Source organism: Pholcus phalangioides, unplaced genomic scaffold (assembly GCF_987345545.1).
Source record: "Pholcus phalangioides strain wild (caught in Gottingen) unplaced genomic scaffold, Ppha-v1.0 ptg000032l_1, whole genome shotgun sequence".
Taxonomy (NCBI): domain Eukaryota; kingdom Metazoa; phylum Arthropoda; class Arachnida; order Araneae; family Pholcidae; genus Pholcus; species Pholcus phalangioides.
Genome location: NW_028301622.1, coordinates 1,900,404 through 1,922,831, shown reverse-complemented (window position 1 = coordinate 1,922,831; position 22,428 = coordinate 1,900,404). Strand labels below are relative to the sequence as shown.

Genomic DNA, 22,428 nt, shown 5'->3' with positions numbered 1-22,428 from the left:
AGTTTGATAAAATTCCTTTTATAAAACCCAAAAAATCCAATAAAGCTCACAGGTTACATTTGAGCAAATGCAACCAATAAGCTTATTGGTTGAATTTTTCAATTTTTATAAAAGGTCTTTTAGGAAACTTTTTATAGTGTAATACCGGCCTAAGAGACGAAAAAAGTTTCAAAGGCATTTGAATGAGGGGTGTTTTTTCCTTTTGTAAGAGCAGAAAAACACTTAGTTTTGAGAAAAGATAATTTTTTTCTCAATGGGGAAAACATTAGCATATATAATACCTGTCTGCTAGCAGTTTATGTTAAAATATATATCTTTTAAATATTTCTAGTGCAGGTGGAACAAAAACACAGACGCAGAGAATTCCGGGGCGCGGTAGCCCAGGTCGGTAAGATACTCGCCTAAAGTACCGAAAGATGTTTAGAGGTGTCGCGAGTTCGAAACCCGGTTCGTCCTTGTCAGAAAACTTTCCTAACACGGGGGTACAACAAAAATGGCGACATGACCGCAGCAAAAATTGCTACCGCAGGGAGTCCCCCATCGAGAGGTTAGCGCACCAACCTCTCGACGAGTATAAAAAAACAAGCCTGTCGTTCGGAATCGGCAACAAATTGTAGGTCCCGGTCTAATTAGCCCTCGTGTGTAGAAAATGACTGTGGTGCGACAAAAATGATCAATGATCAAAGAGCAGAGAATTCCATACAGTGCAGTATTTGGAAATTGAAAAAAAATCGAAAATGTGCTTTTTTTTAGAAAATGCTCCAACCCCCTTAATTATTCATTCGTAATTTAATGAAAAACACGGATCTACAAGAAAATGCTTTCTAAAATCTTTTCTAGATTTTTATGTTTTCAATGCCGATTCCAATAATGCAATCCATTTTTATTTTCAATCACGTAGGGTTTTTTCATAAAACGGTTTCGTACTTCGAGGGAAATAACTCAAATCCAAATATTTTGGAATTTTTATCACCTTATAAATGCATTTGCTCCGCATATCCTAGATCTGTCATTATAATGGTAAGCCCTAAAATCAATGAAATATATTTGGGCAGTGATTTACCATATTTATTCATAGCGCACAATTTCAGTGAGATCCGTATGCTGCTTATGTGTTATCATTGAAATTTGATTTTTACTTCAATCTCAAAAAGTAAAGCCCATCTGACAGAACCTACGCCAGATTCGGAATCGGAGATCAAAAATCACCATAATATTCACTGGAATATCTTTAGAAATGATTTACTGTATTTGTTTATATATCGCACAATTTCAATGCGATTCGTATGCTGCTTATGCATTGCTATTGAAATTTGATTTCCACTTTTATCTCAAAAACTAGACGTAATAGTAGTTTAATTACTTTTGCAGTATAATTAGCACATGAAAAACTATAAAAAACACTATTTTTAAGGAAGCTTTTTCATATCGGATCCGTGTTATCGATACGTTTTTTTTTTTATTTTAAAAAATTCGCATAAATATTTGAGAAGGATTCGCAATATTGAGAAGGATTTATTGGAAAAACAAAACTAGACTACAACTGCACAAGAAACAGACTTGGTTTCCAAAAAGCAACTAAATACTTCTGCAGAGAGATTATATTTGGTTGCAAAACCAAATATAGGCCGCTGTGGTGGTCGAGTGGTTATTGTGACGGACTCGCGATGCGAGGATCCGGGTTCGAACCCCACAGTGGTGGTCGGCTGAAGTTGGTTTTCTGTGGTGCCCAACTTCAAGGCGCAAATGCGAGCCGATCTCTTCGTTAAAAAGTCTCTCCACAGAGAGCTACAGTCCTACAACGATAAATCATTCAATCATAACACTTCACTCATAGTTAGAAAAACTGGTGGCAGATGGCAGCACTACACATAACAAGCATTACACAGAAACAAACTTTACGTCAGGTTGCCCTACACGTACATTCCCGCATGTACCGATTCGTTGGGGTTCCGCGGGGGGGGGGTGCATGTGTGGTGTAGCAGTAGTAGGTAGGGCCTCCAAAAAATGGCTTGGGGATCCATAATGTTCTTAAGTCAGCCACCTCGTTGGGCAATTTGCCTGTTGTGGCGTTGTATTTGTATTTATGGAGTAAATTGTAGCCAAAACAGAAAAATTAGCATCACTATAAATATCATTAGTGAAGTGGCACAATGAATTGCAACATAGTAAAGAATCTACTAATACTAAACCACACATGCACCTCGTCCATATTTCTCTGGGGAACTTCAACTCTGGCAATATCGCTATACCGCAATTTACTGCCATTAATGAGATGGAAATGAAGGCGCTGTCTATTGGTGGTATAGCCTTAAATTCGTTAGGGGGAAATATCTTATCGATGTCCTCCCTCGGGTTCGAACCGTCACAGCAACCTTCACGGTTGTAGACAAGCATCTTACCACCACGCCACTCTGCTCTAGCGCTATCAACTTTATAAATATTTACTTTTTATACATTGTCTTTGAGGGTGAGAGATGATGATGGATGGATGCATAATAAAATATATATATATATATATATCAAAAAATAAAAAATACAAAGATTGCCTGATAAACTCTCAAAAAAGTATCGTTCGCACCTTCTGCAAGTTTCCAAAGCACTTTTCTGTTTAAAAAAGAATTTACGGTGAATAAAGATCAAAGATCGTCAAAAAACGAAGGTGGAAGGGAGGAGATAAAAGTAAAGCGAATTAAGAGAACGAGATTCGAACCCGCTACTTCCGTCGCCAGAGTCCTCTACTACAGTAGTTCTCAAGCTTTGGAACCCCACGGTCCGGTTGATTTCTTTTATATGAGTGGAAGGCCCGGTCATACGCACGCCTAATGGGGATATAAATGGGTAAAAATTAATCGGTGAGCTACTCACGTCCCGGTTTGACTGATGCCGGGGTCCGGTAGTTGAGAAACACCGTTCTACTCTACCTACTACGCCATAGCAGATATCGAATTTCGGATAATTAAATAGATTAAGCAACAAAAAAACACGCCATTAAAACTTCGCCAAATACCTTTCTATAAGTTACGTATTTACGACCAATCATGGGACAATAAATTATTTCTCTATTATACCTGGTGTACATCTAGGAATGTAAGCTTTGGTTACATCCAGCCCGCGCCAGAAATAATACTCATAATCAAACGTAAAAGCTTTATGAAACGCAAATCGTAATAAACAATAACCACGCACTGTTTTTGTTGTATTTGTGTATATTTTGTTTTGTGATACAGCGTCATCTGTCAGTGGTGTTTCGAACTCTACGCCAAGATAAGTATTTCAGTTTAATACACGTCCATACAGTGCCGTCTTAACGCATGGGACCACCCGGGCGCCTCAGAAAAATAGGAAGTAGATGAATTTTTCAGGAATTTGCCATTAGGGCCTCCGAAAAATCACTTGGCCCGCGGGACTATGATGCGCTTGAGACGGCCCTGCTTCCATGTGCCAATTTTTTTAAAATTAATTTTTGAAATGTATCGTGGACTTTTCACCAACCCTGTGCTGCATTTTTAGGCTCCCAATCGTTCGAAAAATTTGAAAACGTGATTCGTGTCTCTGAATAACATCATGGACGCTAAATTAGGATCACTCAGTTGTAATAAATATCTGATAAAATTTCTTTTAGGGTCTGAACTGTCGTGTTTCCCATTCCCTGTGCCTCAGCCACGATGACCTGTTGTCTTTGCTCGGATCGAGAAGAGAATCGCTCAATTCGAACGGATTCAGGATGGTAAGGACCGAGCTTATGTAATATACGATTGACACCATTTAGTAATTAAAATCACTCATCCTTATACAGTATAGGTTTTTGTGTCTTCCTGTATTTTGCAGCTGTATCCTTCCGTCCACGGTGAGAAGTACAGTCCTGTTATCGAGGAGATACAAGCGCAAGTGAACGAGTTCGCTGCATCGAAGAAAGATGAAAATGGGTAAATTCCTATCGCATCCAGTGGCGTATTTACGGAGGGGCTTAGCGGGTTATAATCCATCCTGAGCAAACGGCAAGTTCAGAGGGGCAACAAATTTTAGAAATGATTGTCCAAGAAAATTAGTGGAATGGGAGAAGGGCGGCGAAATTCGTACAATCATCAATAAATCGGCATCTGTCTAGACAGCTAGGGTCTAGGTCAGTGACGGCCGTATTTACCAACACTGTTTAAACTACAATCGCAGGTGAAAGGATTGAAGTTCGGAACAGATTGGTTAAATTGAGGACTTTAACCAATCCGTTTCGATCGTTAATTCTTTTACCTGCGATTGTAGTTTAAACGCTGTCGGTGAAAACGGCCGTAAGTGACGAAAAAAGTGACTTAGATTCTTTGCACGAACGTGAGAGGGAATAAGAGTAACTTAGAGCATGAGCAAGCACGTGAATGACCAAAAGTGTGACCTGGAGTGTGAAGGCATGTCAGTGGCCAAAAGAGTAATCTAGAGCGTGTGCAATTAATTGTGTGAATGACCTAAAAAGCAAGGTATCGGGACAGTGAGTGGCCCAGAACGTGTGCAAGCTTAATAACAGTGACTTAGAATGCGTACAAGCATGTGAATGACCGTGTAAAGGTTTAAATGATCAAAAGAACCCAGCAAGGAACCCGTTAGAGAGCAATCAAGAGTGACCTAGAGAGTGGGCAAGCATGAGTAACCAAAACATTGTGCAAGCATGTGAGTGCCAAGACAGTTTGCAAGCATGTGAGTGACCAAGACAGTTTGCAAGCATGCGAGTGACCAAAACAATGTGCAAGCATGTGTATGACTTATAGAATGACTTTAGTGTAGCCCGCAGGTGGCAAATCCATAAATGCGCCTCTGATCACACAACTTGTTTTATATAGTCATAGAAATATCGATGATTTTTAATATTATGAATATAACTTACAAACTGAATTTTTTTCCCTTTTTCCAGGTTATTTCCGTCTTATAAAACTGCCAATTTGCACCAACTCGTAACGAAACTGGAAAATATATTCCCGGTCCACCAGAATTCCGATGATTTTTCAGATAACAGTGGGAAGTTGTCGGAATGTTGGTAAATAGGCTGAAATTATTTTGCGTACATGCTTATTGACGTATAAAAGTGCATAAGAGTATAAAATGCGTTCATAGTGTGCCATAATATGATTCAAATGCAAGTTAAAACTCCGCTTTAAATCTTGAAGAGATAAACAGTAGCAAACAAAACCAACCATATTATTCACACAGGAAAGGCGGTGTCTAAACGCCACTCAACAGGATACTCAAATCAATCTCCAGTAGCTTGAAGGATTACAATAGAGAAGTTTTTCAAAATTTCTTTTACAAAACTTGAAAAATGTAAGTGTATCAGTTACATCGAGAGAATGTAACTAATAGGCTTATTGGTTTTTGTTTTTTTTTTTCAAGTTTTCTGCAAGATCTTTCATCAAACTTTTATGGTACAATTCATACATACACGGTGCAACTAAGAAAATTCCAAAACCTAAGAAACTGAGTAAAAATGATACAGTATTTTAAGATTACCTTCCAACGAGAGCGGGGCTTCCTTAATGAGTTCGGGGTTCCCATCATCAGGGACCCTAGTAACTGGGGCTAAATACAATAAAAAAAATTAGGGAGTGGAAAGGTTGTCATCTAAGAAGAAATGGTTTTATGTGGGAAAAAAAAATTTCATACCTAATGAGAGAAGGAAATAATTGCAAAGTTATATACACTGAAGAGCCAAAAAAACTGGTTCACCTGCCTAATATCGTGTAGGGCCCCCGCGAGCCCGCAGAAGTGCCGCAACACGACGTGGCATGGACTCGACTAATGTCTGAAGTAGTGCTGGAGGTAATTGATACCATGAATCCTGCAGGGCTGTCCATAAATCCGTAGGAGTAAGAGGGGGTGGAGATCTCTTCTGAACAGCACGTTGCAAGGCATCCCAGATATGTTCAATAATGTTCATGTCTGGGGATTTAGGTGGCCAGCGGAAGTGTCTAAAGCCAGAAGAGTGTTCCTGGAGCCACTTTGTAGCAATTCTGGACGTGTGGGGGTGTCGCATTGTCCTGCTGAAATTGTCCAAGTCCGTCGCAATGCACAATGGACATGAATGGGTGCAGGTGATCAGACAGGATGCTTACGTACCTGTCAGAGTCGTATCTAGACATATCAGGGGTCCCATATCACGCCAACTGCACACACCCCATACCATCACAGAGCCTCCACCAGCTTGAACAGTCCCCTGTTGACACGTAGGGTCCATGGATTCATGAGGTTGTATCCATACCCGTACACGTCCATCAGCTCGAAGCAACTGGAACCGAGACTCGTCAGACCAGGCAACGTGTTTCCAGTCCTCAACAGTCCAATGTCGGTGTTGTCGGGCCCAGGCGAGGCGTAAAGCTTTGTGTCGTGCAGTCATCAAGGATACACGAGTGGGCCTTCGGCTCCGAAAGCCCATATCGATGATGTTTCGTTGAATGGTTCGCACGCTGACACTTGTTGATAGCCCAGCATTGAAATCTGCAGCAATTTGCGGAAATGTCTCACGTTTAATGATTCTCGTCAGTCCCGTTCCTGCATGATCTTTTTCTGGCCGCAGCGATGTCGTAGATTTAATTTTTTACCGGATTCCCGATATTCACGGTACACTCGTGAAATGGTCGTACGTGAAAATCCAAATTTCATCGGAGATGCTATGTTCCATCTCTCGTGCGCCGACTATAACACCACGTTCAAACTCACTTAAATCTCGATAACCTGCCATTGTAGCAGCAGTAACCGATCTAACAACTAGGCCAGACACTTGTTGCATTATATAGGTGTTGCCGACCGCAGCGCCGTACTCTGATTGGTTACATATCTCTTTATTTGCATACACATGCCTGCACCAGTTTTTTTGGCTCTTCAGTTTATATATACTTGAAAAAAAACTGAATTAGCAATAATTTCAGAATTATTGAAAATTCTGAATAATTTAAATACAAAATATTTTTGTGTGTATGGATATACCTAATAATTTTCGTCTATTTCATTTTTCATAGCGGCAATTATAGTGTAGGATAATTATTTATAACATAATAGTAATATCTCTTCATATCCGTGCTAGAATCCCTAGGAATTTAATTTTTTTTCTGTCCCACCTCGTTGGGCATTTTGCCTGTTGTGGCGTTGTATTTGTATAAGATACAGGAAGATGGGACGGTAAACTAAAAACTGGCATTTTTACTCATTTTCCCGAGCTTTGAGATTATTTTTATTAGTAGCTCCTTGTGGCAACTCAACTCTCAAGTTGAGGCTACTCGAGTTCGATTTGAGTATCCCCGTGTGAGGAAGGCCTTCCCATATCAGGTATTATTGGTATTTCTTGTGTGAGGAGGCACTTATCAGTATAGACACTGTTCCTTATCCTGTTCTCTGCAACAATTTCAGTGGAAGATTTTTTATTGGTTCAAAGATGGAAGACGACTCCGCTCTCTTATTGGTGCCTTAGTTTCAGTTATGCGGAGATTTTTCTTGTTCACGGGTGTTTCTAAATCAAGGTTTTAAGTGGAGTTTGAACTATCCTGTATATATCAGTTTTTAATGTAAAATACATAATATATGTGAAATCTTTATTTTCTTCATTCAGCAAGAACACTGGAGATGAGCAATGGCCAAACGATGGATCGTTCGACAATCAAGGTATTATTTCATTGTCACAATTATGGAAGAATCTTGCGATCTCTCCCCGCAAATTCTATTCGTACCCGATTTATTTAAAAACCAGGTAGTTTAAAGCCTCATTCATGAACATGCCCTACCCATTCTTGAAACATGCACTTTTCCTCATGCAAATTAACATTTAATTAACCTGTTGCTGAGGTCGATCTCAATGGTTGTCGCACAATTCAGAACGATTTTGGACCATCGAGTTTGGTCGGCATTTTAGAGCAAATGTGTTTAAAGTTTGATTCTGTTAGGCAAATTTATGCGAATTTTCGATAAAGACTTTGAAAGCAACTGAAGTAATATTAGGCTATTTTTTCTTTCTAATTTTGATCATGGAGGTCTAAGAATTTCATTCTACAAAACAGGCCTGGATAAATGTGGACACTTGATCCAGGCAGATAAATTAAGAGTTCAGGAAATTTTGGGGGAAGCAAAATGCGTCGTTATAAGTTAAATCACTGATTTTTTTAAAGGGGAGAGGGCTGTATAGTTATGTTCCCAGAATGATATAAATAATGAAATGTCCCAGTCATATATATGAATTAGTTGTGGCTAATCACAGAGAAAAATGGACCAGTAAAAATGATTCTCTTGTTTTAGAGGCGTGCGTTATTACACATCAAGATTGATCCACACTGCTTTTCTTAAGTCGGGATTACACACTAAAATTTTTTTATAAAAGTTATTTTATAAAACTTGAAAAATGCCACCAATATATATATAAGCTTATTAGTTGCATAACTGGCTTATTGGTTGCAGTTTTCAAGTCATATGAAAAAAAACTTGTTTACTGTAATAGTGACCTTAGACTAGTTTCACTAAATGTTCGTAAATTGAATTTTAAAGATTGTTCAAAGATTTAATTTTTTTTTCATTTCATTGATTTATTTTATGGCATTGTCATTCACTTGTAACGGGGGCATCCATTCCAAATCCTCATCTTCTAGATTTAAATTTATCAGTTTAAAACTTTGCTGAATCGTCGTTAACCCCTTGACTCCCAAGGCTATATTTCGCAGACTTGGGGCAATGTACCAGGCTGTGGGGTGGGGGGGAGAATGTCTGCTTTTTTCAATGACTTGCGACATTGTAATGTGTTTATTTTTTTTATAACACGCTTGTACATAAACGTAACATACAGGAATCATACTCCTTACCAGGACTACCTGTTATTTGAGTTGCATGACACCGACTAACCATATTTAAACAATCAGGTATTCTATCAAAGGAATGGCGTACGTCCTGGTCGCTAAATATCTAAATGAGAGAAGGCATAATCCATGAGAGTCAAGAGGTTGTGTCATGTGAAGCATCATTCGGATAGACTTCATATATATTTCTGTTCGAGCGACACTACTTGGGTCTGGATCATAATCTCGTCAGACCAAAGCCCCGATAGTATTGACTCAGGCTTTCATGACCGACGTTCAATGACTTGCAAGTGGTTTTCGGGCTATTAGGCCATGGTATATATAAGGCAGTTTCTTCCTCACGTTTCACCCACATCTGTGGCAGGCATTTTCTGAGGTTAAACGGACGTACGTCTCGGCGACAATATATATATGTGTATGTTTCTGAAAGTAGTGAATTTTTTTTTTTTTCATCTGCAGAGTACCTACCGTATTTACTCTCACATGGAACGATCCCCCCATACAAGTACAGTAAAACCCCCTTAACCGACACCCCTCGGATGTGGTCACCTCTCTTTTATGTCCAAATAATAATTCCCCTTAACAGGATGTTTCTTTTAAGTAGCAAACCACATTTGGACCACATTTCGCGATTTTCCCACTAAGGCATAAATCTCTCGCAATTGTGAACAACGGGATGTTTACAATCATATTCTTATGGGTTTTTCTTCCCAAGTTTATTTTTTATGTACAGGGTGGGCGAAATGATGCATCGATGAGGGTAGCTGATGCATTTAAAAAAAGAAAGAAATTAATGGAAATTGGTATTTGGTAGAAATAGGCCATATTTGGTAAAAATTCGCTGCATGATATGTTTCGTCAGTACCACAAATTACTTGGCAAAAGTGGTTGTGGAATTGTATGTGGGATTATTTCTCTCTCTCTCTCTCCTCCACCATAATCTATTTCGCCATCACACTTACAGGAATGCGAGATGAGGGTTCCCCCCCCCCCCCAACGGAGCTGTGTGACGTGGATGCCAATTTTCCTCCGAATGGAGGGAAGTTGGAGAAGAAAAAACAGCATTACATACGGGTAAAACGTTTTTTTCCGTACTCAATCCTGCTTTCCCCCCCCCCAAATTTCCTCCGTTTTTCGAATTCGAATATCTCGACGGACATTGCACTTAAAAAAAACATGGAATTGTTTTTGTTGCCATCGGAGGAGAGAGGACAGATCGTCTTCATTGAGTTTTGGTATACACACGGGGACTATATAAAATGCTATTTTTTTATTTTAATAACTATACAGCCCCTTGCGACATGAATGACATATCTGAGCACTTCACGTTATTTGGATACTTTTCTAATTGGGGATATACCTCTAGGACCACCGATTCGCCAGTGAAATGTCATACGCCCCGTTTTATGTATACAAACTTGTATTCCTTTCGAATATTGCTTGTGTACTTTGGTTTTGATAAAAATTTCTTTTTTTCCATTTCAGAGCCTTTCTTTCCAAGATGTAGTGATGGTGAGTACATGTATAATATGTGCATATAAAATGAAATAAAATAATTCCAAATATTTCATTACTTATGAAGTTGCACCATAAATGGTGGTCTGTTTAAATCGTAACCAGCAATATTGGTTTTCAATCTTGAATTACGGTCAAACCAGTGGCGTCGGAGCCGGGGGTGCTGTGGGTGCTCAAGCACCCACGGTAATTTGTGACATGGATCCGAGCACCCCCAGAATTGCTCCAGAAATTAAAATTTCCGATATAAAACTAAAGACGAGCACCCACAGTTTCGAAACACTTCCGACGCCCTTGGGTCAAACATCTACTTGGTTCTAGTTTTCAAAATTATAAATCAAAAATTATCGTGCCCCATTCTCTTCATTTTAATTGAAATTTCCGTTCAGTTCGATAAAATGAATGTGAAATATAAATGTTCAAAATCCATTGCAGACCCTTCAACGATGCCTTACTTGTCCGGAATTTTCGTCCGACCCACTCTCAGGCTGACTCCGATATTCTCGCCACTGGTCACCGAATACTACGCCAACGTGAGCTACGACCAGTTGATGGTCACTCTGTCCGCCCGTGCACAGAACTGCCAAACAGAGGTTCGAATCGACGACAAATATGGTTCTGCCAGGTAAACCATTCCGCTTTAGACATTTTTCAACATGTTCTCCGATCTCTACCTGATCGAAAAATGATTAATTATTTTACAATACAACCTCTCGATAACGGACACCCATGGGATCAAAAATTTTGTCCGCTAACGGTGAGGTACGATATACAGCGTAGCCTTATTTAAACGACTTTTGCATTTATACGACGTTCGCTTTCGGTAGCAATCGGTTCAATGAATATGTTACTGCAAAAGTGGTACACGGGCGCGGCAGCGCAGGTCGATACTCGCCTAAAGTACCAAAGGATGTTTAGAGGTGTCCGGAGTTCGATACCCGGTTCGTCCCAGTCAGAAAACTTTCCTGACACGGGTACAACAAAAAACGGCGACATAACCCCAGAAAAAATTGCAACCGCAGGGAGTCCTCCATCGGGGGGTTAGCGCACCAACCTCTCGGTGAGTATAAAAACAAGCCTGCCCTCCCGTTCGGAATCGACAATAAATTGTAGGTCCCGGTCAAATCAGCCCTCGTGTGTAGAAAATGACCGTGGTGCGACAAAAATGATCAAAAGTGATACACGGATTGTTATGCATAGTCACCAATATTCTCGATAAAGAAAATTTGATTAAATTTCACTACATTTATCACTTTTTATTAGTTTAGGCTATTAGGCCTTAGGATTAGGCTATTATGCATAATCCCAAATAAAGGTGGAAAGCCTGATAAATATTGAAAAGTTTTTAACCCCTTTCTTTCTCTTCATTAAACCAGTGAGTAATTTTACTCGTACGTGATGCATACCGTACACATATTTTGCAATAAAAATGAAATTCAATGTGCAGTAGATAAAAAACATAACATTTTCAGTCTTGTAATGACTGCTTTCTCCACGTTTATCATCCTGGACCACACTTATGTTCAGTTAATTAAGTACTTAATTTATCATTTACCTACACGATTTCCCGTAAGTAATCGTAGTTGAATATGATAAATTCTCGGTTTATGACCAAAAAACTAATAAATTAGAGTTTGGAAAAAAAAATTAGTTGGCTTGATTTTACTGTTCGTTATCGGGGAGGTTTAATGCATTAAACCTTTATTCCACGGGACCGGGGATCAGAAAAGTGTCCGTTAACGAGAGGTTAATGTACCATATATGTATTTCTACCTGAAATGGGGTTTTTTTTTCTCTCGCATTGGTATATACAGGACCACAAACTATACTTTAGGCGTTGGCGAAAACCGAATAAACTTCCTCGTGGTGGACATAACGCACACGGAACCGTGGGTGATCAACAACTACTCATTACTCGTACATCGACTACCTATAACCGTCGGAGAACCGCCGTTCGATCCATCCATTCCTCATCAGGTCTGCAGTCTCCAACAGGTATGATGCATGTGAACAGTTTTTCTTTATGTTTGTACGCAACTGTGTTTACGCCAGGTCACTGGCATAATGCGAAATTCAGTTTGGTTATATGAAGAGAATGTTTTTGCTGATGTATGTTTTGCTGTCCAACATGCAATTTTCCAATTTTGAATAAGTATCTTGCCTCCACAGAGAACAATCGGCTCATTTTGTTCTGATACGAGAATGAATGAATTATATTTAATTCAGTTGCAAATTACCGTTACGTTAGAAAATAGTATAATTACCAATTTAATAAAGAAGTTTCATACTATTCAGAAATATTTATTTCCCATTACAACAGTGGTTCTTGACGTTTTTCCGCGACCCATCCGACTGTTTTTCGTAATTAGTGGAACCATTGACGCAATTACTGTTTTTATAACAGGACCATAAGTCCTTAAAGAAAGGAGTATAAGTGGATTTGTATGACTCATCTAGGATGCCGCTGCGAATCAAGTTTGGGTCGTGATCCATAAAGAATCTCCGTTAATAGATTTTTTATGACCCATTTCAGAAACTCCCGTGAATCACTTTTGGGTCGTGACCAACAGCTCAAGAATCCTTGTCTCTAAGTGGATTTGTATGACTCATCTCAGAAGGCCCTCCGAATCAAGTTTGGGTCGTGGCCCAGAGTTCAAGATTTCCTGGCTGTTACGGGTACGACCCGTCTAGGAAGCCGCTGCGAATCAAGCTGTGGTCGTGATGCATACGTTAAGAACCCCTGTATTACATTGTTCCTAGTCACCTGGAAAGTCAGGGAGATGAAAAATGATTAGGGGAAATGTAAAATGTTTTCGGAATATACAAATACAGTCTGACTGTTATAATGACCTCGGTCGTAATAATACCTTGGTTATAATGTCAATGATTGGTGATCCCTGTTGATTCTCATAAACAATGAACCTAATAGATTAGCAATTTCACAGACGATTAGAGCCATTTCTGGCGATAATTAGCGATGTCCAGTATTTATGATCTCAATTTCCCGAATTTCGCTCGATAAAATATCGTCGCCCCTAAAAGGAGGAAAAATTCCAACTTCATGTAAATTATATTATTTTATTGCATCTGATTAAATTTTTCATACGTAAAATGCCTTAAGAATGTCAATCACGGTTCCAACGACGCCTCGGCTATAACGAAAAAATTTCAGGGAATCTTCGATGTCGTTGTATCCAGTTTGGCAATATTTGATGAAATACAGGAAGGTTACGATTTTGAATTATATTTCTTTCTTCAGAAGTTTTGATCGGGGAAAGTCATGGAAATGATGAAGCAGAATTTTCCTTGGGAACCGCGTATAAATAAGGTGCAGACCAACATTTTTTTCGTAGAGAAAAAATACAGGATATAGCGAGATCCATGGGCCACACATCTAGGGCAGGGCACCTTGACTACTTCACCAAACACCAACTCTCGCCATATCGCTATATTGCAATTTACTGCCATTAATGAGATGGGTTGGAAATGAAGGAGCTGTCTATTGGTGGTTGTCTCAAGTTCGTTAAGGGAAATATTTATATCCTTCCTCCCCTGGGTTCGAACCCGGGACCGTGCAGCACCTTCTAGAGATAGGCCTCCGCAGTCTGCTTGTGATGTCAGCAAGTAGTCCATTTTCCCTCAGAATATTCAGGGAAACAAAATTCCCTGCTCGTGCCAGTATCATCGTTGTGAGGAAAAGAAATGATCGGGCTCAGAATTGGCGATTTCTATGCCCCACATCCAATCACTATGTGGTATTTGTGAGTCAATCAAGAAGTTTCTACGCCAAAATAAGAAGAAACGAAATAGGATGCTGTGTTTCAAAATGTGGCAAACTTGCTAGGTAGTCTGAATGACGTTTATGGCAAACAGTGCAGAGGTCTTCTATCTCTAGGAGGTGCTGGACCATGACAGCAACCTTCACGGTGGTAGACGAGCATCTTACCACCACGCCATTCGGGTGCTAGGGCCCCTAGACTGGGATATTTGGCTGGCCTCCGACCAGACTTTTTACCTGCCCTTCTATGGTGAATTTATAGCATGTAAAACAAAAAATCAGGATAATTTGTCCCGGGCCCCAGGGCTACAGACCTGTCAGCTCCGTCCTTATTGAGAGCCATGGCCAGATCCTAGATAGAGAAATTCAAGAACTAAAGACCCCAGATACAGGAAAATACAGGAAATTAATATCCTAGATCAGCGATTGTCAGCACAGATGAGTGTCGTGAGTGTAGAAAGTTGAACCAGTGTCATAGATACTGAAGAATACAGGGAATAAATATCCTGAGTACAGAAAAATACAGGAATAAAGATACTTTGATTCGGAAAATACGGTCAATTCTCACCTCCTAACCAGATCAAGACTCCACCACCCTGTTTCAATGAAGAGATTTCAGCAGGTGGTCGAAGATGAGCATTGCTATTCTAGAAAATGTGCGTCTATGTGTTGTGAACCTAACGTGTAAAGTGGGTTCCTGTGTAATGCTTGTTATAGTGCTTCCCTATCCTATCAATTTTCGAAACTATGAGTGAAGTGTAATGATTGAATAATTGTACCGTTGAACGTCTGTGGCTCTGGTGAGTCTTTTTGACGAGGAGATCGAGGCGCGAATGCGAGACGAAGTTGGGAACTACAGAAAGCGAACTTCAGCCAAACACCACTGTGACGACTGTGGGGTTTGCACCCTGGTCCTCGCGACGGGAGTCCATTACTATGACCACTTCACCACCACCACAGCGGCACCAATTCTCACCAAACAAATTGCCAAACGTGAGAAACATTGTAAAAATGTGGGAAACCGAATGCTGCTGTAAGTTGGGAAGTTGCATTATCGTATTTATATCAAAAGTCATAATATTATAATTTCATAAGCTGTGAAAATATCTTCAATCTTTGACCTCAATCCCAGTAACAAATAATTTAGAATAATTTGCGGTGCTTATAAACGCTGACAAAGCGAAATCATAAATCTGGTAGTCATTAACAAACAAGATAAGTTGATAACAAACGATCTCGATAGGGTTCCTTCGGAAATAGGTTCGAAGGACCGTTATTGCAAGCAATTTCTTAAATATTCTGGATGAACATAAACTAATCAAAAATAGGCAATGTTGAGCAAAAATTAGCTGGAAATTGGTATTTGGTAGAAATACGCCGTATATTGGTAAAAAGCCGCTGCATAGATATGTTTCGTCGGTAACACGAAGTATTTAGCAAAAGTGGTTGTGTAATTGTGTGTATGTTGATTTTTGTTTTTCTCCAGTATATCATTTTGTCCATCAAAATTGCAGGAATGCGAGATGAGGGTCTCTCCAACGGAGCTGTGTGGCGTGCAGCACGATGCCAAAACTCAAGGCGACTGGGTGACATATATGTCAGAAGTTGCCGGGCAGAAAATATGCGATCATGGCGACGCTACTGGTAAGTTCATCTTCCGCCAGATTCTACTGTGACCACACCAAACACCCTCAACAGGGCTGGCCAAATCTGAAAACTTGCATGTCCGGTTGGGCATGTAACTGAATATAATAGATACCCGAACCACACAATATTTTACGTGCCCGAAAAATAATATCGCTTTAGGTTTACTAGAGTACATGTATTTCATATTTGCACTTTGCTATTATAAATACAAAAACTGTGTTAAGATAGGACCCCTGCAGCCACCTCTTGAATGAAAACAAAACTGTTATAATTTTTAAAATAAAATGTTTGTGTTTTGGTTTTAAACTAATGTGTAGAATAAAAATGAACATATTAGTATGAAACTGCATTTTTATTTTTGTGCTGCATACTGACGTAAATTTCATGCGCCAAAATATCGGTTTCTTTTTTTGGTGTTGACAATAAGTAAACTAGCGTTAAAAATATTAATCGATATTTTGCGGCATGAAATTTATACCATTATTTAGCATAAAAACAAATAATATACGGTATCGTGACACATTTTGTTCGTTTTCATGCTGCATACTGGTTCAAAACCAACAACTAACTGAAACTTGTAGAATTATAACATAGTTTACTTTTTGTTTGATAGGTGGCAGCAAGGATCACATATTTTTGTAATCGATATTTTTCACAATATTTTTGTGTAGAAGGCAAGTGCGCATGAATATTTTCTCCATTTTTAGAATCAATCACAGATTCGTGTAACTTTTTTTTGGAAAAATACGTTTTAATGCAAACTAAGAAGCTCCCCTTCCCCTTTCTTCCATGCATACAATCAGGATATACCACGTGTGACCAACTTCTGTTCGAGGGCGAAAATAGCAATCCGCTGCAGCGTTTTCAGATAGATCAGTGATTCCCAACGTGGGCGTTAACGCCCCTATAAGTCCTGAGAGCGATAGAATGTTTCAAGGGGACGGTAGAAGCTACGTGTATAACATAGGATCCTATGGGTTAGATTGCGTTGGGGGGGAGGGGGCGATGGGAGAAAAAAATTCTGAAGTGGGCGATGGGGGGGGGGACAAAAAAGGTTGGGGAAACTATGAGCTAGATCACTGCATTTGAGAAATTAGTTTCTTCTGCACATTATTCCATCACTACATTCATAGTTTGAGTTTTACGGACGAAATTTTTCTTTCAAATTTCCTCGCAAATTTTTTTCTTACCCCTGATTTGGCACCCTTTATATAACGGCGCTTTGTGTGGCGACATGGATTATTACGACGAACTTATTTACGCACCGGAAGACTTCCAGGAGTTTTATCCGGATAAAAAGTGTGCTAACTTGCCCAACAAGCTGGCGGGTAAAAAATGCCAATAACAACCTTAATGAGCAATATTGCGCTCGAAAAGTTTGATATAACCTTATTATATCGAAAACATTATTTCTGGTGACAAAAACTATTTACAATAAATGTAAGTAATTCATTGATCAGGAGGTCCGCTATTGGAACTAATAGCTCAAATAATGATCACAAATTTGATTTAATATATAATAGTTTTATCTTGTCGGAGGCCGCTCAAAATCACCTCGCGGGCCAGCTATTGGCCACCCGCTATACTATTTTGCTGAGAGTGAGGTTTTCCGTTTTTGAGTAAAGCCCGATTGCAGTATGTGATTCCATTTTGAAATGAGATCTCATGACCGCACCGAGCTACTAACTATTAGGACCGTGGAAATACTATATCGAAATATGGTGACTACGCATTTGCATCACAGCTGCCAAAGAAATAATTTCTAGGGAATTCCACAAATAGGAAACCAATTGATCGATGCAAAAAATTCAAAAGCGTTTAAATTTTTAATTTTTTTATGTGTCCACGACGGGCATGTGGTCGGGAAAAAAAAAATACATGCCCAGCCGGAATTTTTACAAACCCCGGGCATGTGTGCGGCCAATTCGTCAGCTCTGACCCTCAAAAATAAATCGTACGCAATTCTGTTCTCTCCCTTCAACCCCGAGACATTCCGGAACGACATTGACTGCAATCCATCTACATAATTGATGGTAGAAATATTCAGAACGGGGCAACATTAAAAATTGATGCAAGTTGCGTGTAACAGACCGTAAATTGCCCTGTTATAAGTACCTACATCCGCATTAATCATCCTCTTACACCACACGTGATGCTAATAAGCACCTGATTTGTTTTTTCAAAGAGATGTATCGGAGAACAATCTCTCATCTTGAAGAGCATTTTCATCCACATTCCCAACAACGAGAATCAAAAAAAAGAAAACCTAGATATACCTTAAATGAGTAAATTTCCATTAATCTACATAATTAATATTCATTAGAAAAAATTTCCGGTAGATTTTAATTAAACTTTTATAACGTTTCTTTGGTGGATTTTTTTTTTTTTTGCCCCCTTCAATTTGAATGAATGAAATTAATGGCTCGCTCCTCCCTCCTCAGAATTCGAGTTCCTTTTCTAGAATGTTCTATGTATTTCTACGGAGATTCTGGATCAGAGAAGAGAGCATTGGAAGGTGCATATTATTCGTTTATTCTTATCACGCTACGTGAGCTGTAATTATGTCTGAAGTTTTAGTGCGTGACTATACTATCTGGCTACGAGATGTTCCTTTCTCCTCCCAAGTAATGATGCACGCGATGGATACCAGTTGCAAAAGTATTTAAAATGTTCGCTTCTTGAAAATATTTGTAGTCTCTCTCTCTCTCTCTCTCCTAATGCGAAATTTACGATTCTTATAGCGCACGATATTATTGTGAATCCAGCTGTTGGGATTCGTAGGTAATGTGTGTTTTAGGATTGTCCGGTTTGTTTTCGAATGAATAAGTGTTAGAATGAGCTGTCTTAGAGGAAATGACTGGTGTTATTTGGTTGTTTGCGGGGTGTTGCGTCGTAATTAGTGTCGGCTGATTTATGTGAATAGGTGCTTAAGCCTGCCTGATCACCGTTATAACGTTCAAGAAAGAGGATGCTGTATTTGTAGGTGACATGGAAGGATAGGTGGAGGTATATCAGCCCTGAGGGCCCGTTATACACGTGCTACTGATTCGCACGTAAGCTTGCCACTCAGTGGCATGTGTATTACTGGCCAAAGGATGTTTCACGAGGTTTCGTGAGCACAGATCTGGCTCAGTCTCGGCCAGAATCTTTAGATATGACAGAATCCTTGACTAGGATATTTAAGAGAAACATTTTACTGAGATTTTTTGAAGAGGAAACTTTGACCAATAGTTTTTGAAAAAGGATCTTTGACTAGGACATTTTTTTTTTAATGGGAATCTTTGCTCATGACCACTTCTATAACAAATGTTGACAAAAAATTTTCGAATTGGAATGTTTTACTAGGGCTTTTTCTAAAAGGAATCTTTGGGATAGGAATTTCTGACTAGGATTTTTTGTATAGGAGTAGTATCTTTGACAAGTACATTTTTGAGTAGGAATCTTTAAAATTTTTTTAACAGGAATATTTAGTTTTGACCTTTTTTCTGAAGTTTGACCGTATTACTACTATCTGGCTACGAGATGTTCCCTTCTCCCAAGTAATGATGCACGCGATGGATACCAGTTACAAAAGTATTTAAAATGTTCGCTTGTTTTTGATATTTGTAGTCTCTTCTAAAATGCGAAATTTACGATCCTCATTACACACGATATTATTCCAGCAGTTGAGATTCGTAGGTAGCGTCCGGTTAAAATTTTCCAGTTGGTCTTCGAGTGGACTGTCTTCGTGTGTGTGAAGCTAAGAAATGACTGATTGTTTTTTGGAGCATTATGTCATAATTAGTGGCTGATATGTGTGATTAGGTGCTAAAACTACCTGACCAACGTCAGAGAACGAAATAGCTTTATGACATGAAATAGCTTTAAAAAAAGTGATCGTTGTTGCAGGTGTGATGGAATGGTAGATGTGGTATTTAATGCTGACTGAATATCCGCTTAATGCACGGAAGAATATTTCAAAGTTTCGTGACTTCGAATCCGGCTGCCAAAGTCCTAGTCAGAGTCTTTGCTTTTGGAATGGGAGTCTTTGACCAGGACTACTACTATATACAGAATGATTATAAAAAAACTATCCCGACATATGGGCCCCTAACTATCATACCATTCACAGAAACTGAATGAAATTTTGGCATAAGGTATTTTCAGGTATGCGCTCAAGAATGATATGGAAAACAACAGTGTCACTCTAACAGTTACGGTTACAGTGAGAAAATTTCGAAAATATCAAATGGCAACACCAAGTTTTTTGTATTGGAATGTGATCTCCATTGTGAAAAACCTAAATAGCGTTCGAACGGCAACTGTAGCAGGAAAATCACCGGCGGTAGATAGGCTAAAAGTGAGGACAACCAATAAGGACAGAGAAGCAGCATAAAATAAAGCATTTTATCGTGTTTGACAAATTTTCCACATGACCTTGTGGAGGACTAATCAGGCTGGGATCTCAGCCGAATGAAATGAACATTAATGCTCTGGTGCACGGCAAAGTCCTTTTTCCTTGCCTAGCTCCGGGGATTTTCGTGCTGCAGGTGCCATTCCAACGCTATTTAGGGTTTTTCAGTATGGAGATCGTATTCCAATACAAAAAACTTGGTGTTGCCATTTGATATTTTCGAAATTTTCTCACTGTAACCGTAACTGTTAGAGTGACACTGTTGTTTTCCATATCATTCTTGAGCGATACCTCAAAATACCTTATGCCAAAATTTCATTCAGTTTCTATGAATGGTATGATAGTTAGGGGCCCATATGTCGGGATAGTTTTTTTATAATCACCCCGTATATACTACAGTACTTACAGCCGTATTCACCGACAGAGTTTATAAACTACAATCGCAGGTGAAAGAATTGGAGATCGACACGAATGGGTTAAATTCAGGATTTTACCAATCCGTGTTGAACTCTAATTTGCCATCGTATTTTAAATTCAGTCGGTGAATACGGCAGTTAGCCATGCACGTAAAATACTTTTTAAACTTTCCCGAAATTTTTCTGTCATTCAGGGTCGCAACTAACAGGGAGCCGGTGGGTCTAGGGCGCTTAAAACATACTTGCCCCGGCTGACCAACTATATAGTTGCGTCTCTGCTTCCATCTGTCTCCTATATTTCAAAGGGGAAAATGGCAGGTATCTGAATTTTTCGTTTTACGTAACTATCGTGTTGAAGGTCTGTCTGTTCTATATGGAGATACTTGAAATAAGAATTTCAAGATTTCGTCCTCCGACTAGAAACTTTCCAAATTGTCATCTTTGATCAAGACATTTCTTCTGTAAACATTTCTTATAAGAACTATTCGAATACGAATTTTCAATTACATTTTTGTTTGAAAAATTTTGATTCGGTTAAACAGGAATGTTTGATTTATGAGTTTTTCCATAAGAATCTTTTGAAAAGGAATCTAGGATTTTATAAGAAGGAATGCGGGACTTTTTAAAAAGAAATCTTTATCTTTGACTAGGATTATTTTAATAAGAATCTTTTGGAGAAGAACCTTTTGCTAGGACTTTCGGGATTTTTTGAAGTTGATCTTGGACTATGGGAATCTCTATGGGAATGGGAATCTCTGACTTAGTCATGAATTGGCATTCGAAAAATCAGGTATTTTTGAATAGGAATCTTTGGCTAAGACGTCTTTTTATAAAAAAAATTTTAATTGAGACTTTCACACATAAAATCATTTTCATTCGCGCATCTCGCATATGGAACTCATTGTCCTGTGAGATTGTGAGGAAACCAACATTTCATTATTAGTTCAATGCCGCTTTAACAAATCATGATCGTTCTCCACATCGTAACAATTTTTTTCTCTTTTTTTTCATTTAACTGATCATTGCATAGTTTTACGCAATGTAGGGCTACTGCTTACCCATACATGCACCTTATGAACATTCCTGTGGGAAATTTCTAACGAATTGGTGCAAGCAGAGCGTGCTCTGAGTGTACGAATAGCTGTAAGGCATAATTTCCAAACCTTTTTTTGTACCATCGCCCCGACGAAATCTAACCCAGAGGATCCTATGTTACACCCGTAGCTTCTACCGCCCCCGAGAACATTCCATCACCCCCAAGGGGGCGTTAACGCCCACGTTGGGAATCACTGATCTAAGGTATTTATGTTGTTAGGGTTATACGTGTTTCGTGTTCTTTATCGGTGCTATCACTTGTATTCCATATTTTTAACTGAAAATGGCGGATTCCTGGATTTTTTTTGTATCGTGTAAGTTTTGTGTTGAAGATTTGCCTGCTCCCTGTGAAGATTTTTTTGAATGGGAAACCAACTGTGATCACCTATTTCAACTCTTTTACTAGGTTTTTTCGAATAAGGGTGTTTTGAACTTCGTGAATGGGACTTTTTAATTAATAATTTGTCCAAACAGGCCAGGTCCTAGTCCCAAGTCTTCCTAGTTTCAATCATCCAGACATAAATCCCGCTACACCGTTAAATGATGCAGCGATTTCATTTCCAGGTGAATACGAAGTGATACACACACGGGCCAGACCGATCGCAACCAGGCTCTGTCGCTTACTATAATTTAGGTCATTGCCCCGGAGGGCGCGGCCGTACCTTTAACCTTTGAAGACCGGGCACACTCCGCTTCCCATCTCAGAGAGATATCGAAGCGTTCCCGGAGGATGGGTGTATCCGGAAAGTTTTATTATAAACAACA

General features: G+C 39.2%; 1 protein-coding gene across 1 annotated transcript in view; it reads left to right on the top strand.

Annotated features, from left to right (window-relative positions):
* Positions 1 to 22,428, top strand: part of LOC149066212 (cadherin-like and PC-esterase domain-containing protein 1) — a 238,295-nt gene that overhangs the window by 192,294 nt on the left and 23,573 nt on the right. Inside the window, exons 12-19 of the mRNA XM_089253078.1 lie at positions 3,626 to 3,730; positions 3,832 to 3,929; positions 4,904 to 5,026; positions 7,589 to 7,641; positions 10,305 to 10,331; positions 10,770 to 10,959; positions 12,149 to 12,329; positions 15,627 to 15,756. Coding sequence (XP_089109204.1) covers positions 3,626 to 3,730; positions 3,832 to 3,929; positions 4,904 to 5,026; positions 7,589 to 7,641; positions 10,305 to 10,331; positions 10,770 to 10,959; positions 12,149 to 12,329; positions 15,627 to 15,756 — 907 coding nt within the window. The remainder of the gene's footprint in view (positions 1 to 3,625; positions 3,731 to 3,831; positions 3,930 to 4,903; positions 5,027 to 7,588; positions 7,642 to 10,304; positions 10,332 to 10,769; positions 10,960 to 12,148; positions 12,330 to 15,626; positions 15,757 to 22,428) is intronic.